This window comes from Acanthaster planci, linkage group LG17 (genome assembly GCF_054643075.1).
Source record: "Acanthaster planci isolate LZ-2023a linkage group LG17, COTS_SCS, whole genome shotgun sequence".
Classification (NCBI taxonomy): Eukaryota; Metazoa; Echinodermata; class Asteroidea; order Valvatida; family Acanthasteridae; genus Acanthaster; species Acanthaster planci.
The window spans coordinates 12,869,937-12,883,358 of record NC_141793.1 but is presented as its reverse complement, the minus strand read 5'-3'; the positions used below and the strand labels follow the sequence as shown (position 1 = coordinate 12,883,358).

Here is a 13,422-nt window from a genome sequence, read left to right as displayed (position 1 = left end):
TCACTCGATCCTCCAATCACAATCATAGGCCTATAAATAATAATGCATAATTCATACAATAACTACGAGAGAAGGAAGCTGCATTTATTGAGTACACAAGAGAGGGATTTTCTGTCTGCTGACACCAGTGTGTTGAAAACATCTGAACAGGGAAGATTGCGGCTAAGCACTCGTAAGGCAGACAGCAATAGAGTCAGGTCTGGCATTGAACTCACCAACAGTTAACGGTTGCATTTGCCATTCCCGAGATGGTGTTCAGCATTCCGGGACCAGACACCACCAAGCATACGCCTGGTCTACAAAACACACACACAAAAAAGGACAAAAATTTACCATCCAAGACAAAAATGAAAACCAAGTGGACGGCATTCCACATAAATTTATTAGCATATCTAACATTTGAAATTTGAGACCATCTGCACAGACTTCTGTGTATGATTTCAATTTTCAAATGATCACAACCAATTTCTTTTGTTTCTTTTTGTTTTTACCTTCCAGTGAGATATCCGATAGCACCAGCAGCATAGGATGCCTATCCAGGAGGAAAAATTAACCATATTATCAAAATTAGTTGACAGAATACCGAGTGATTATGGTACTTACAATTAAAAACAACTCCCACATCAACTTGTTAATTTCCTAATTTTTTACATAATTCCAATTTGTATCGGTGAAAAGTCACACAGTAATGGACATCAATCTGAACACAGATTTACTCTAAGTCTTGTTTCCAGACTCACCGCTTGCTCGTTCCTCATTCCAATGTAGTTGATCCCTGCTGCCTGGATGGCCATTCCAACCTCTATGACGGGAAATCCAACAATGCCAAAGACATACTCAACATCCTGGAGGTGAAAAGTACGTGGAAAAAATGTTGCATCCTGACTCCACTTCAGCAGTTGTGTACAAAGTCTACGGGGAGTGAAGAGAATTTTCTAAGTTTTTCCCAACAACATCGGTAAATGTTTCTCAGTCCAGAATTCGTGTCTTTCCAGCATTTCTGTAATGACTGACTTTTACTGAGATGATATATGATGAGAAAGATGGAGTCAGGATGCAACATTTTTTCCCGTTAAGTTTCACAAATGCATGAAAATTGTGTGCATCATTGTACCCTTGTGCTTGCATCAGCTACATATTGTATTGTAAAAACCAACACCTTCAGACCTGAGGTAGCTACAGTACCTCCAAAAATTGTGCCATCATTTGCTTACGCCACACAAATCATTAAGTTAAAATAGGCCTACCCCCCCCCCACAAAGAAAAGAAAGCCTGATTGGAACTACTGCAACTGAAATACATGGCACATCGGGAGAGCATAGTGACCGGTCATGCCAGGAACCCCAGACCAGAGACGGTAACCTGCAACACACGTGAACATGCATGCATTCAATCCAACAGAAATCTGTCATGCTTGCTCAGCAATTCCAGACTTCTTGCAAAATTAGAGATTTTGTCCAGGATAGCGCAGCGCCATCGATCAATAGTGCACATCCACCGATCCTACCCACTATTCATTTGACTGTGATTCGTGTGTGTTGTGGTTGTGATTATGTGCAAACCAGCATTCAGCACCGATAAGAATGTTCCATAGAAACACTGTCATTCAACGCATGCATCATCGTTGCGATTCGCATGGAGAAATAAAACATAGCGTAACTTCTACAGGTTGGCCTAACGTTAGTATGATTTAATTCATCTCTGGAGGATCTACAGAAGGCTTACCTGGGCTTTAAGAGCCTCTGCAATCACTCTTGCTCCGTCCATTTCTGCAGAATTTGTAGGCCAAAGTTACTCGAGACTATTTTCAAGTGAGTCCAAAGTTTAAGGTGCAGGCGCGGGCCGCGGCGCGGCGGCGGCGCTGCACTGTTGCAGCGCCCTCAACAGTTTGAAAATGAAAGGCAGTCGATAAAGTCGTTTTTTCCTTGATACGAGCATGGAGCTTTATAAAGGATATAAGTGAACTAAACGAAAAATGTCGATTAAAACTGACATTTTATCGCAAATTATGATGTTTCCTGTAGAGATCGGAGTGACATCATAAAGTGGGAGGCTTTCAATATGAAGATGAACCCGATTCGATTGGGCGTGGCCGCAGCTGTGCTCCACCCACTCTTCCGTACCCCACAGGTAAAATGAAGTCGATGTTCACAGCAATCAGCGCAGCGTGATTGAAGATCAGTTAATTTGATGAAGTTTGTCTTTTTTCATCACTGGATAACTGGGTTTTGTGCTACTGTCACTAAATCGTTCATTCTAATCAACGGACGGCTCAAGTAAAATTAAATTTAAGAATCCGATTATTATGAATCGTGGAAAGAGATAGATTCCACCTCCAGCTACAACATAAGAAGTTCAAAGAATTGTTCCGGTGGGCAACCCAGGAATTTTCGACGGGGGTCGGACCGGAATTTACCCCCTAAATACATGCAGCTCATGCGGCTCCAACCTCCCTTCCCTTCCCTCTCCGTTACACCACACACATTGGCGTAACTGAACGTCTGTGACAGAGTTATTGCAAGTAGTGTAAGATGTAGGCATATGTCATACTGTCTTCTTATTTTAGAGAGAGAGAAAAACAGGAAAGAAAACTGAGGGAGACCTCAATGAACCCAAGCCCCCCCCCCCCCCCCTTAGGCGAGCCACCGTACTCAATCAAATTCTACCAATGAGAACGCAAACAACACGTCAAACCCACGTGGTAGGCTACAACTGCGCACATGCTGTGCGTGAAACATGTGATACGCGTATACGCGGTACGTCACTGACAAGGCCAGGAAGGCCAGGCAGCTAGCTAGCTAGCTATACTATACCGACTATAGTATACTATAGTCGCGTCGTTGCGCCGAAGCGGCCAGGAGCAGACAAAAATGGCAGCAAAACTCTTCTCCTTTCTTCTTGCCGGAATAATATGGTTTTCTACCGCGTCGGTCGTCTATTTCTTCTACCACGAGAGCACGCTACAGAGCACGAGTAGGAGGGAAATTTACCTGCGAGTTGGAGGGGAGAGTAGGACAGAAAACGACGAGGGAAATTCAAGGACTCGAGTAGACTCGGACTTGGATGGCGAGTTGCTGGGCCAACTCGGCCGGGACGTTCCTCGGTTTGGCCCGGGAGAGAATGGCCAGCCGGTCCTGCTGTACGGCGAGGCAAAGGAACGAGCAAAAGACACAATGAGAATTCACAATTTTAATTTGGTTGTCAGTGAAATGGTTTCAGTGCAAAGGACTTTAGCCGATACAAGACATAAAAGGTAGGTATCCAAATTTCTGCTTAGATATGTTCTGTGTTCGTTTTTTTCCCAAACCGAGGTGGGAGAGCGAGTCTATTCCACGATTTGTTTAGGCCTGAGCTGTTCTGTTTTTGACATACACCGTTAGACGTATTTATTCACACGAAATGTGAATTTATAGTAAAACTATAACTTGATCAATTTTCTGTGCTGTTGCTACAATTCGAAACTGAATTGAAGTATTGGCAGCCGTATTTTGGTGGGTGTTAACATTTTCAAGTTGTCTCAAACTTGTGAAAGTGATGCAAAACCTAATTTTGGTGGAAGAGAGTGATGGTTACCAACATACTGCATTGTCAAACAGTTGTACTGTGAACCCTGGTGACATCTCACTGCTCTGTTTTTTAAGCATCTGTTGATCAAAGACACCTCCAAGAAGACTGTACCAACAAAGTTCACTAACTACATCAGGGCATCACACAATTCCCCGGCTCCGCCATGGCATAAATATGGAGCAGTGAAACGGAACCTGGACATCAGATTAAATTTCCTACTCAGTAAATGAGAGTATGTCCACGGAACTGCGTTCCAGTGCAGCCACCACTGGTCGCATGGCTGTCTACCCCAGGTCACAGACTTAAACACAGAAAAAGTCACACTCCAGCAACTCAGCTGAATAGTGAACACCTGGGCATTGTCCACTGGCCATTATTCGGTAAATGGATTTATGACTCCTAAAGGACGATCAATACCCTGTCCTGGTTGGGCAGTCTTGAAACACTTTTATCCTGTCTTTGTTGTCTCTGTTTATACCAGTGAAAGTTGAAGGGGGAGGAGCCAACATGATTGAGGGGTGGAAAAGCCACAGTTTGATCACTTGTGGGTTTAATCACTGTGCAGAGATTGAATAAGACTGTTTGTTGTTTGCCAACTTCAAACTTCTGCTCGCTCATCCCAAGTACAGAGAGACGATAGTGAGATCGACATGCAAGCCAGAAATTGTTACTGTTACAAAAAAAGGTGACTCAGTCTTGCCCTTTGATAGTCCTCCCTTTGTCAGATTCTGGTCGAACCTCCATTTTTAGTAAGAAAAAGCCCTGTCACCGAAATGCAAGAGGCATTATTCAGAATACTTGGCGTACCCTTTTCGCTGTATCTTTTGGATTATGGCAGGGATAATGAGACAGGATAATCCCACAGATAATGGGAAGATTATTAAGCTCCGTGCTCCGTTAAATAGTTGGGTGTCCCTTCAGGGGCTGATTTTCAGGATTCTTCTGTGGACATTAACCCTAACCCCTTAGGGCGTACGTAAAATTGGAGGATTTGGGAGCGTTAGGGTTAATAAGGTGTGCATTGCTACCCTAGTACAATACTTTCCCCTGCAAGACATGTTCAAACTTGTTTTTCCAAAGTCGATAAACTGTCTCCATATCTTAATATCCGAGTACCTACAATTCTCCCTTGGTAATTTTTATTTTTGCTTATGGGAGGAAGTGTTGTAAATCGAGTTAGAGTTTAGAGTTCCCAAGCTTATTCAAATATGGTGTCAAAATTGGAACCAAGTCCACCACTGAGGCCATGATGACTGGGTACAGGGAACTCCATGCTATAAACACGCCCAAATTAATTGGCTGTGGTTTGAAATACACAAGAGTGTATGGTTGTGGCTACAGCCATCTCCCATGAGCCCTGTGTAATATCAAGCCATAGCCAGATCATTTGGATGTGGTCAGAGCTTAGATTCAGCCTCAAGTCTGACTCCTTTTTCTTGGACATGGATTTTCTGTCTGAATTTTGCATTCTCCTGGTCCAAATTTTGCCAAGTATTAAAAGCCGTCGAATTCCACCCAAACCATCTTGCTCTGCAGGCTAACGCCGTAACGGATGCTCTCGTGATTCCCACCAAAAGTGGCATCACTCCAACATTTTACTTGTTGCTATCATAAGTGAGTGACTGACTTAAGTCTGATGGCGAAGCACTTTTCCCACATCCTTCAGATATTATGTGGATTATCAGTTCCTTTCTGGTTTAGATGCAACTTGGGGCATTCAAATTAAATTCGAACCCTGCAGCTTAAATTCCTGCACTTGTCGGATTAATCTGTTAGTTACCACTTGCTTTCCTGTTTTTGCTATTTCCTTCAAATGAATTCCCAACCTGCTTGGAACTTGTATCCTTTCTCCTATAAAGATAACCTACATGTACATACAGTTCACAACTTCACTGCCTACAGTTCCCAACTGGAGAAAGCAAATATTTACTTTGCATGGTCGTGTTGTCCTGAACAAGATCTTTTTGACAGTTGGCAATTCCTGTGAAATAATTCATTGTGTGGGCTGTTTGGTTCACACTCCTATCCTGTCTCATTGCTACAAAACAAATACAGGAAACTGTGGTTTGGTTTTGACTATGAGAATAGATAAAGTTGGACTTGACCTGGTGATTCAAGTTCGTGACATGTTATCAGTGCCAAGGCTTGCTTTTAGACAAAGTGTAGCCAGACATCTGTGGGACAATGGGACACAAGATATGGGTCTGATTTTTATTGTTTTATGGTAGTTCTCTGAGTGAGTACAGTACACTGTAGGTGGTCAGACAAATTTAGATGTAAATTTCACTTCTCAGGAGAGAAGATTTAGAATAAATGTAAAGCTACAAGCATATCAGATATTACTAGCACCACACACTATGGATTTCTCCTAAATGACCAAAGATAGGAAAGTGTTTAGGCCCTGTTATTTTGGAAGCTACTGTCCTTGGTCATGTTCCAGCTTGTCAAGAATTAACATGCCATGCCATTTCAGTTACCACATTTGGGTCAAGTGTTGCACAGTACCGTTAGGCACAGCTGACATGTTTGTGAGCATATACCGCGGCCGGGGTATGTCAGATAACTTGCTATGTAGGGGCGAATGCGGGGGCAGAACTGTGTTGTCATTGCTTACAGAGTTTGGAAACTAAGCCCAAGAACAAACTGAGATGACTGACATGTTCGGGATTCTCTCTCTACATGTACACGTATATGTATTATCTTCCAGGAGTGATTCACCCTGAAAATATTCTCGCCCCTTGCACTGGAGGTGTGGCACTGGCTGTAAGATTCACCTGTCCATTTCTCATTTTGAAGGATTTTTGGAACCACCATTGGTACATGTAGATAAATGTCGGATAGCCTACAGATCCACATGCAAATTTCAGTTTAATTCTTACAAAGGCAGTGAATAGAACCCTTGCGCCCGGTACCTGATGACCATTCTTTTGCATGGCATGGAACCACTGTTTATAGAATAATCCACTTAAAATCTGTCATGTTTTCAAGTGTTACATATTTTGACTGGAAACCTGTTTGCCTAGAAGGATTGCCTTTGCGACAATTTCTAATTTACCTCGGTACATGTATGTGCAAGATAAATTTAGACTTTTTAGTAATTTACCCAACAAATTGCCAAACTACTGGTAAGAAACGTTTGTTTAGCGTGACCAATTCTCGGTATTTTTTGCTTAGTACTTTTGTTCATTGACTTGGAAATGTGGCCCATTTGACATTAGAACCCTCCTTTTGCTTTAACCATCAAAAACAGTCTAAAATTCCTACCACCACTCCTTCTGCAGTGCGTAGACATATCATATGTGACCCGCTCTGCAAAAACGGGTAATAAGTCGCGCAATTCCAAAATGTGTTACGGCCTGTACTATTTGGAGAGGGCAAAATATCTTCCAAAATGTGATTTTGTGTTTTTTCCTCATATTACCTTGTGTAACATTTATGTTTTCAGAATTTGTGACTACAAACATGGATAATGATGAATAAAGATGAAAAATTGATCCTTCAGTAGGAAATCCTACATAGCATTGTGTTTCCAAGTGCTACACTTTCTGAGCTTTTTCTCGAAAAGGGCTTTTATTGAATCCGAAAATGTGGATATACAAATGTCTAAATATCTCTGGAACGCAGTGCACTACAGGGGTCAGTCATAAATCAAATTGTAGCTTTTGATGTTCTCAATCCAGCCATATCAAAAACCGATAACCTGAATCTGGTGACTTATTACCCATTTTTCTAGAGCCGATCACATACATGTATGTCACCTGACTGATTTTGACTGATAGGACAACTGTGTTGCTAATTAAATACTGTAAGTGTACCAGTGTGACTTGTCTGACCAACTGTAGAGGTTTGGTTTTGCAACGGGAACTTGTAACAGTACCACTAGACACAGTGCCATTATCGGGGCACTCGTTTATCTTCAAGTGGGCAGCTCTGCAAACATGGAGTGTTATACTTGGTTATCACTGACAGGGTTGGGGTATGATCCCATAAGAGGAAGAGCGTAGATAGCAAAGAAGATTAATAATGCTACCGGTTGGGCATGCGGGTAGGACGAGAAGAAGCCTCTTCAAAGAATGGCTTTGTTGAGCTTGAAGGCAGGCTAAGATCTGTTGGAAATTGTTCATGTGATAAATAGTCAGAATGCGCCAGGGTTCTGGACCCTGTGAAAAGGTTGCTGGGGTCATTTACTGTAGCTTTGGGTACCTGTAACCATGCTGAAGGGTTTGGCTGCTGTACCTGTTGTTTAATGATACAGTGTTTGTGCTGTGGAGTCTTTGCTACATCTGCTCTTGTCTATTATAAAACTGTCAAGAGTACCTGCTTGGAATATTTAGAAAGATTTCCAGTGCATCCCTTTTGACAATCGAGGTCTTAAGTTGTTTCAGTTTATTATTATAAAACTGTCAAGAGTACCTGCTTGGAATATTTAGAAAGATTTCCAGCGCATCCCTTCTGACAATCGAGGTCTTAAGTTTTTTCAGTTTATTGGATGGGATTGAATCCATTCTTTACTCCTACTGTTCTGTTCAGAAGATGGCTGGCAGTTGAGTCAATTACCCTGATTCTTTGCCAAATTTACTGTTGCAAGACTGATCGAGAAGACCCCAATGTTCCACTTTCACAACTCCCAAAACTGGTTAATGGAATCAACTCTAGTTACTCTCCATTTGTTCCATGAATGCAGCATTTACAGGAACCCTGCCTGGCACAGTCCCCCCAAATTCAAATAATCTCCCAAGATATGAGACGGAGAGAACTCCCCCACCCCTCCTTTGTGTTGGTCATTGTTTCACTGGAATCTGAGGAATTCTTTTCAGGCATCCAAGGGGATGTGTTAGGTAACACTCTAGAGTGTGTATAGAGATTGGACATTTTCGGGGGGGGGGGTACCCCTCTGTCTCATTTCTTGCTGGATATTTAAATCGTGGCTGGAGATACTCCTACATGTAGATGTGAGAAGCTTTTATATTGATTATAATGTACAATTGTGTGTCTTATTGCAACTGATTTTGCATATGGTTTGTTCAACAATTTGGCGGTTGGTACAACCGAATATTTGGATATTCGATCGAATTGAAGGTCGAATATAGTGAATTACTCAAATGGAGTCAGCCCTAGTCCCTCTGAATTCATATGCTCTTTAAGTATGGAGGTGAGGGAAACCATTCATCAAGTCAGATTATAGCAGCAAGTGTTTCAAATCACAACACAGTTTATTCTTAATGCAGAGCCACATCACGACTGACCTTTGTGAATGAGTTCACCTCATGGGCTCCAAATGTTCACTTCAGGAGGAAGTTGTTCATCTTTGGGTGAGGAAAAACAGGGTGATCTGAGAAAAAGTTGCATAAAACATGATCTTGTTAATGAGATATAAATAGACTTGGAAATGAAATGCAATATGCTGGTCGTGTTATGAAGATATGAAACCTCACGGATCACTGAAAGAAAAAAAAAGAAATTTAATCATCCGATCAAGGAAAAGAAACAATCTTTGAAAGGAGGAGCTGAAAAAAAAGAAAAATGCAGCACATGCCATTAAGCTGCTTGAATTGAAATCCAACCAACAGGTTTTGGATTGGAGTTTCAGTTGGGAAGGAATGAAGAACTTGTGTCAGAAATGAACCCAGGGAATTTGGCTTTGAAATATCTCTACAACAGGATCATGCAGCTTCTATTGGAATCAGAATCCTGACTCGGAGAATGAATCTTGGTGTCAAGTCTAGCTCTAGAGATTGTCCTAACAATTGTGGAAATATTTAGTTTGTTATCCTACGATTTTCTTGGATTGTTGAACTTTTTAAAAACAACAAATGGCAAGTCTGCTTGTTCAGATTTATAGTAAATTTGGTGTAATTTTATTCTAGTCATTCCAAGTTTGATTTTGAAATGTTTTTGAAAGAGGTGGTTCAGAGCATGGTTTATACCGAGCGATCTCAACATCAGTTGATTTATTTCTGCCTGACAGTCCCTCCAAGGTTGTCTGAATTCCTGGGCATTCTTAGCCTGCTCAATTGAAACCAGGGTCATGCTTTCTGTCTGCGGGGAATCTCTTCTCTCGGTAATATTTAATCTGGATCAACAATACTTCCACATAAAAATCAATGCAGGAGGTCATGGAAATTCAGTCCTATGAAATATGGCACTGGGGCAGTATTTCAGCAGGGCCATTGAAATGTTAAGCCAATTTAAATTATTCCAGTTGCTGCAGGCTTGTTATTCCATCCCAGTCTTAACCCAAATAGAATGTGGTCATGAATGTAAATTTAACCTTCTGTTGCTTGCGTGACCTTATTTTTCAGTTTTCCCGTTTATTGGTGCCTGCTGGGTGATTGAGAGATCGTTTCAAAATTTAGACAGTTACTGTACATGTACCATTCTGTTGGAACCACTACTTGACTAAATTCCATGAGTGCGTACATGCACATGTATAAATGTAGATCTGATCTTAGTTTGGGGAATGGATGTCTAAATTGGCCTTGCTGAGGCTCCCCTCCCTGGTATGAGAGCCAGAACAAAGGCAGCTGACCAGAGGTGCCAGGCCAGGAAAGGTGTCCAAGCAACCCTCCTTCTGTTGGAAGGGCCATGCCCCCCCTCACTATCATCACTGCAACAGAACTTTCCAGGCTCTCATCACTCAAGTGAGCCACTTACCTACCCACAAAACAGCCGAACATGTTCATACCTAGAACCCCTTTGACAGACGTGGGTCCTCATCACCAGTGATGGATGTAAAGAGTGTCAGTAATTTGGTCAGTTTCCACCACATTTAGAATTCAGAACTTGGAGAGCACTGCTGTTCATTGACATGATTCTGGTCCTACATGTGCACAACCTGGTTTTTTTCTTTTTGTGTACCTAGTAGTAGTACGATAACTTTCAGTGTCCACGTTTCTGTCAGTAACACCACATCCCGGGCCATTCCCAGTGATGTGGAGAGTTCCATGCTCCCTGAATTGTGAGATGCTTCCTCCCCAATCATATGTTACTCTGTTGAGGTTCTGTTTTGCAGTAGAAAGTAGAAATGTCAGACAGCCCCAGTCTCCAGCAGTGCCGGTTCTTTCCAAACAAATGTGACTGTGATACATTAGCCTAGATTTGAAGAGCACGTAACCCAAACTGTGCTGCAATAACAATAGGTTCAAAAGGTGGATGGTGACTATTTAATACCCGGTACCTTTCATTTGGTAAACAGGCTTGCACAGTCCTGGCTGCCTTACTGGGGTCAGAGGTACCAGGTAATGGGAATAAGGGATCCTATGGCAGAGTTCCCTTGGTAGTATTTAAAGGTGGCTGATAATGTCATTTTGCTCATGAATGAACCATAATCCTTCAGAATCCTTTGGGCAGAGTTGTAATCCAGTCAGTGACAAGTCACTGCAAGTCGTCACAAGTCAGTCACAAGTCATTCAGCCGCAAGTTAACTCGAAAGCTATTTAAATGAACTGTGGCAAAAGCATTCCTTTGTTATTCATCTTTTTAAATTCAATCCGCACTTACTTGTGAAATGCCTTGTGCGTTGACTTGTGGACTGACTTGAGACTGAAGATCTACAACTCTGCCTTTGGGAGTTTGAAAGAATTGGTGTAGGATTGGGCAAGGTAAGGCCTGTCCCCTTTCTCAGCACAGTAGAATGATTTGGAGGACTCAGGGAAAGTCTTAAGATAGATCCCTAGGTGTTTTATTTTCTTTGTGGTTGGAGGCTACAGAAAATGAAGGATCACAAGTTGGAGCTCAGCGTACAAAGAGTAAGTGGAGCATGGATGTTGTATGGATATATATTTGTATAAGGCCTCCCTGAAAATAGACCAAAGAGTTCATGGTTTTCATGAACTTTATTGCGCCTGATATATTTTTTTCTGCTGCACAGGCAAAATGCCAAGAACCAGTTATCCAGGAATGTCCGACAGAACCTGACGCACCACACGTGGGCTTGATCCACACCTCACCACATGACACCTTTGGCAGTTTTCTTTTTATCCTTTAATATTTACAAGAAAGTGGCCAGGTCAAATGTTGAATGTTGACCTTGGTATTGGTACCTGTACCTAATAAAATTCCTGAGCCATAGTCTGCAACAGGTGCAGTGTGATGGGAATTATTGCTGGCCCAGTTGGGTACCATTTGTCGTTTTTCTTTGCTATGCTCCGAAATCGACATACTGGTACATGTACATTTATCAGGACAGCAGCACCATCATGTTTGGAAATTGTAAGCTAGTGAAATGTACATATGTACATGTACACTTAACAATGTCAAATGGGTGTTCTATTCAGACACACTGTATGTGTAAATGAGCATATGCATGATTTCAGCCCTTTAGATTTATTTTTTCAAGTTTGTAGAATTTTTTTTTCCCTCTGGGGATTCACGACATGGTGTGGTGACTGCGTCAGACATTTCCAAGCCCAAAACAGCACCATGCCTCATTGAGACCGAGTGTGCTGAGCAGTGATTTGAAGGGCTTGTGCCCTTGTTCATGTACTAGTACATAGCCGGAAGGTAGGATCAGAGAAACCGCTGTTATCCCCCGGATACGAAGTCAATTGCTGTGCCACTTTGAGGGAGTTGCATCTTAGCAGGGGTTTGGTTTCAGGTTTACCCTGAGGACAGCAACTCAACGTTTGTTTGAACAGCGGAGTTCATTACCTGTTTGTTGGCAATAGTCAGGACTTTCTCATTTTTTCAGTGTTATTGTACATATTCCAAGCTTTCTTTTTGTGGTGTTGGGTTAGGGTATATGACCTTAGAATTGAATGCTGAATGCTTGAGGGAAAAAAAAACCCCAGAGAGTTTAAAGGTGCACTCTTGTCATACTGGTTTGCTTCTTGCACTCTTAGGCACTGACCTCATAAGGTCACTTTAGTCGACCTTGACTCCCTGGATTGCTTCAAAGATCGCAAAAGGCATTATGGAAACCAACATGGCGTAGCAGGTTTGTACTCAGAGGAACAAGGTTGCACTTTAGTACACTGCAGTCGCTGGATGGCGCTATATGAAAATGTCGAAGAACATCCACAATATACCAGTAGCATCATTAACCTCCGAAATTGGAGAGCAGACAACTCAGTTCAAGGGTCCAAGTTAGCCTCATGCCTAACGTCCAGGGACTAATGTTCAGCACATACCGTACATGTGCATATTTATGGTTTATGTTCACATTTTTAGTGAGACCCCTGTTGTCCCATGGTTTGAAATCTCAGCATGAAGCTGTAAGCCCTCTGGATTATCTATAAGACTCCAGTCAAACTCATGCCCAAGGCTGAGTCATGGAGAAATCACATGTACATATGCACAGTGGTGGCATGAAGTTGGGTGGTGTTGTTTTTTTAACTCAAATTATGGGAGGGAGGAAGAACTAGGGAGGAAAAAACTGGGAAGTCTGACATTAAACTGAATTTGAGAAGTGAAGTTCTTTATGCATCTTTTGAAAACTGATAAAGAAATATTTTGATATTTATTGAGGTTGAAAATTCTGGGCACTCTTTTGCCATCTCCTTCGCTTGAAAATCCGGCAGGAAATGTACTTGATACCCTCGGCAGAATGTACTGAAATGAGGAGTTGCCAATTGTTGTGTCGGTAGATATAACGATAATTTAAACATTGGCCTCCTTCCTCACTTTTCTTTCCAGGTGTAAAAATGAGGCCTACCACCTCTCGGCTCTTCCGTCCGTCTCAGTCATCATAGCTTTTTACAATGAGGCGTGGTCAGCCCTGTTACGCACCATCTACAGCATCCTCAACAGGAGCCCACATTCACTCCTGAAGGAGATCATTCTGGTAGATGATTACAGTGACAATGGTAAGACCAGCAGATTTGTCCTACAGTCCTGACACTGTCCAGCTGGAATTTG

The 13,422-nt window shown here is 42.1% G+C and overlaps 2 protein-coding genes across 2 annotated transcripts in view; one reads left to right on the top strand and one right to left on the bottom strand.

Annotated features, from left to right (window-relative positions):
• Nucleotides 1-1,882, bottom strand: part of hacl1 (2-hydroxyacyl-CoA lyase 1) — a 6,621-nt gene extending 4,739 nt beyond the window's left edge. The window contains exons 1-5 of the mRNA XM_087148232.1: nt 1,726-1,882; nt 741-845; nt 492-532; nt 216-296; nt 5-30 (exon numbers count right to left, since the gene is read on the bottom strand). Coding sequence (XP_087004358.1) covers nt 5-30; nt 216-296; nt 492-532; nt 741-845; nt 1,726-1,767 — 295 coding nt within the window. The 5' untranslated portion in view covers nt 1,768-1,882. The remainder of the gene's footprint in view (nt 1-4; nt 31-215; nt 297-491; nt 533-740; nt 846-1,725) is intronic.
• An 877-nt stretch (nt 1,883-2,759) lies between these two features.
• Nucleotides 2,760-13,422, top strand: part of LOC110973382 (polypeptide N-acetylgalactosaminyltransferase 1-like) — a 23,058-nt gene continuing 12,395 nt past the window's right edge. Inside the window, exons 1-2 of the mRNA XM_022224179.2 lie at nt 2,760-3,253; nt 13,201-13,370. Coding sequence (XP_022079871.2) covers nt 2,871-3,253; nt 13,201-13,370 — 553 coding nt within the window. The 5' untranslated portion in view covers nt 2,760-2,870. The remainder of the gene's footprint in view (nt 3,254-13,200; nt 13,371-13,422) is intronic.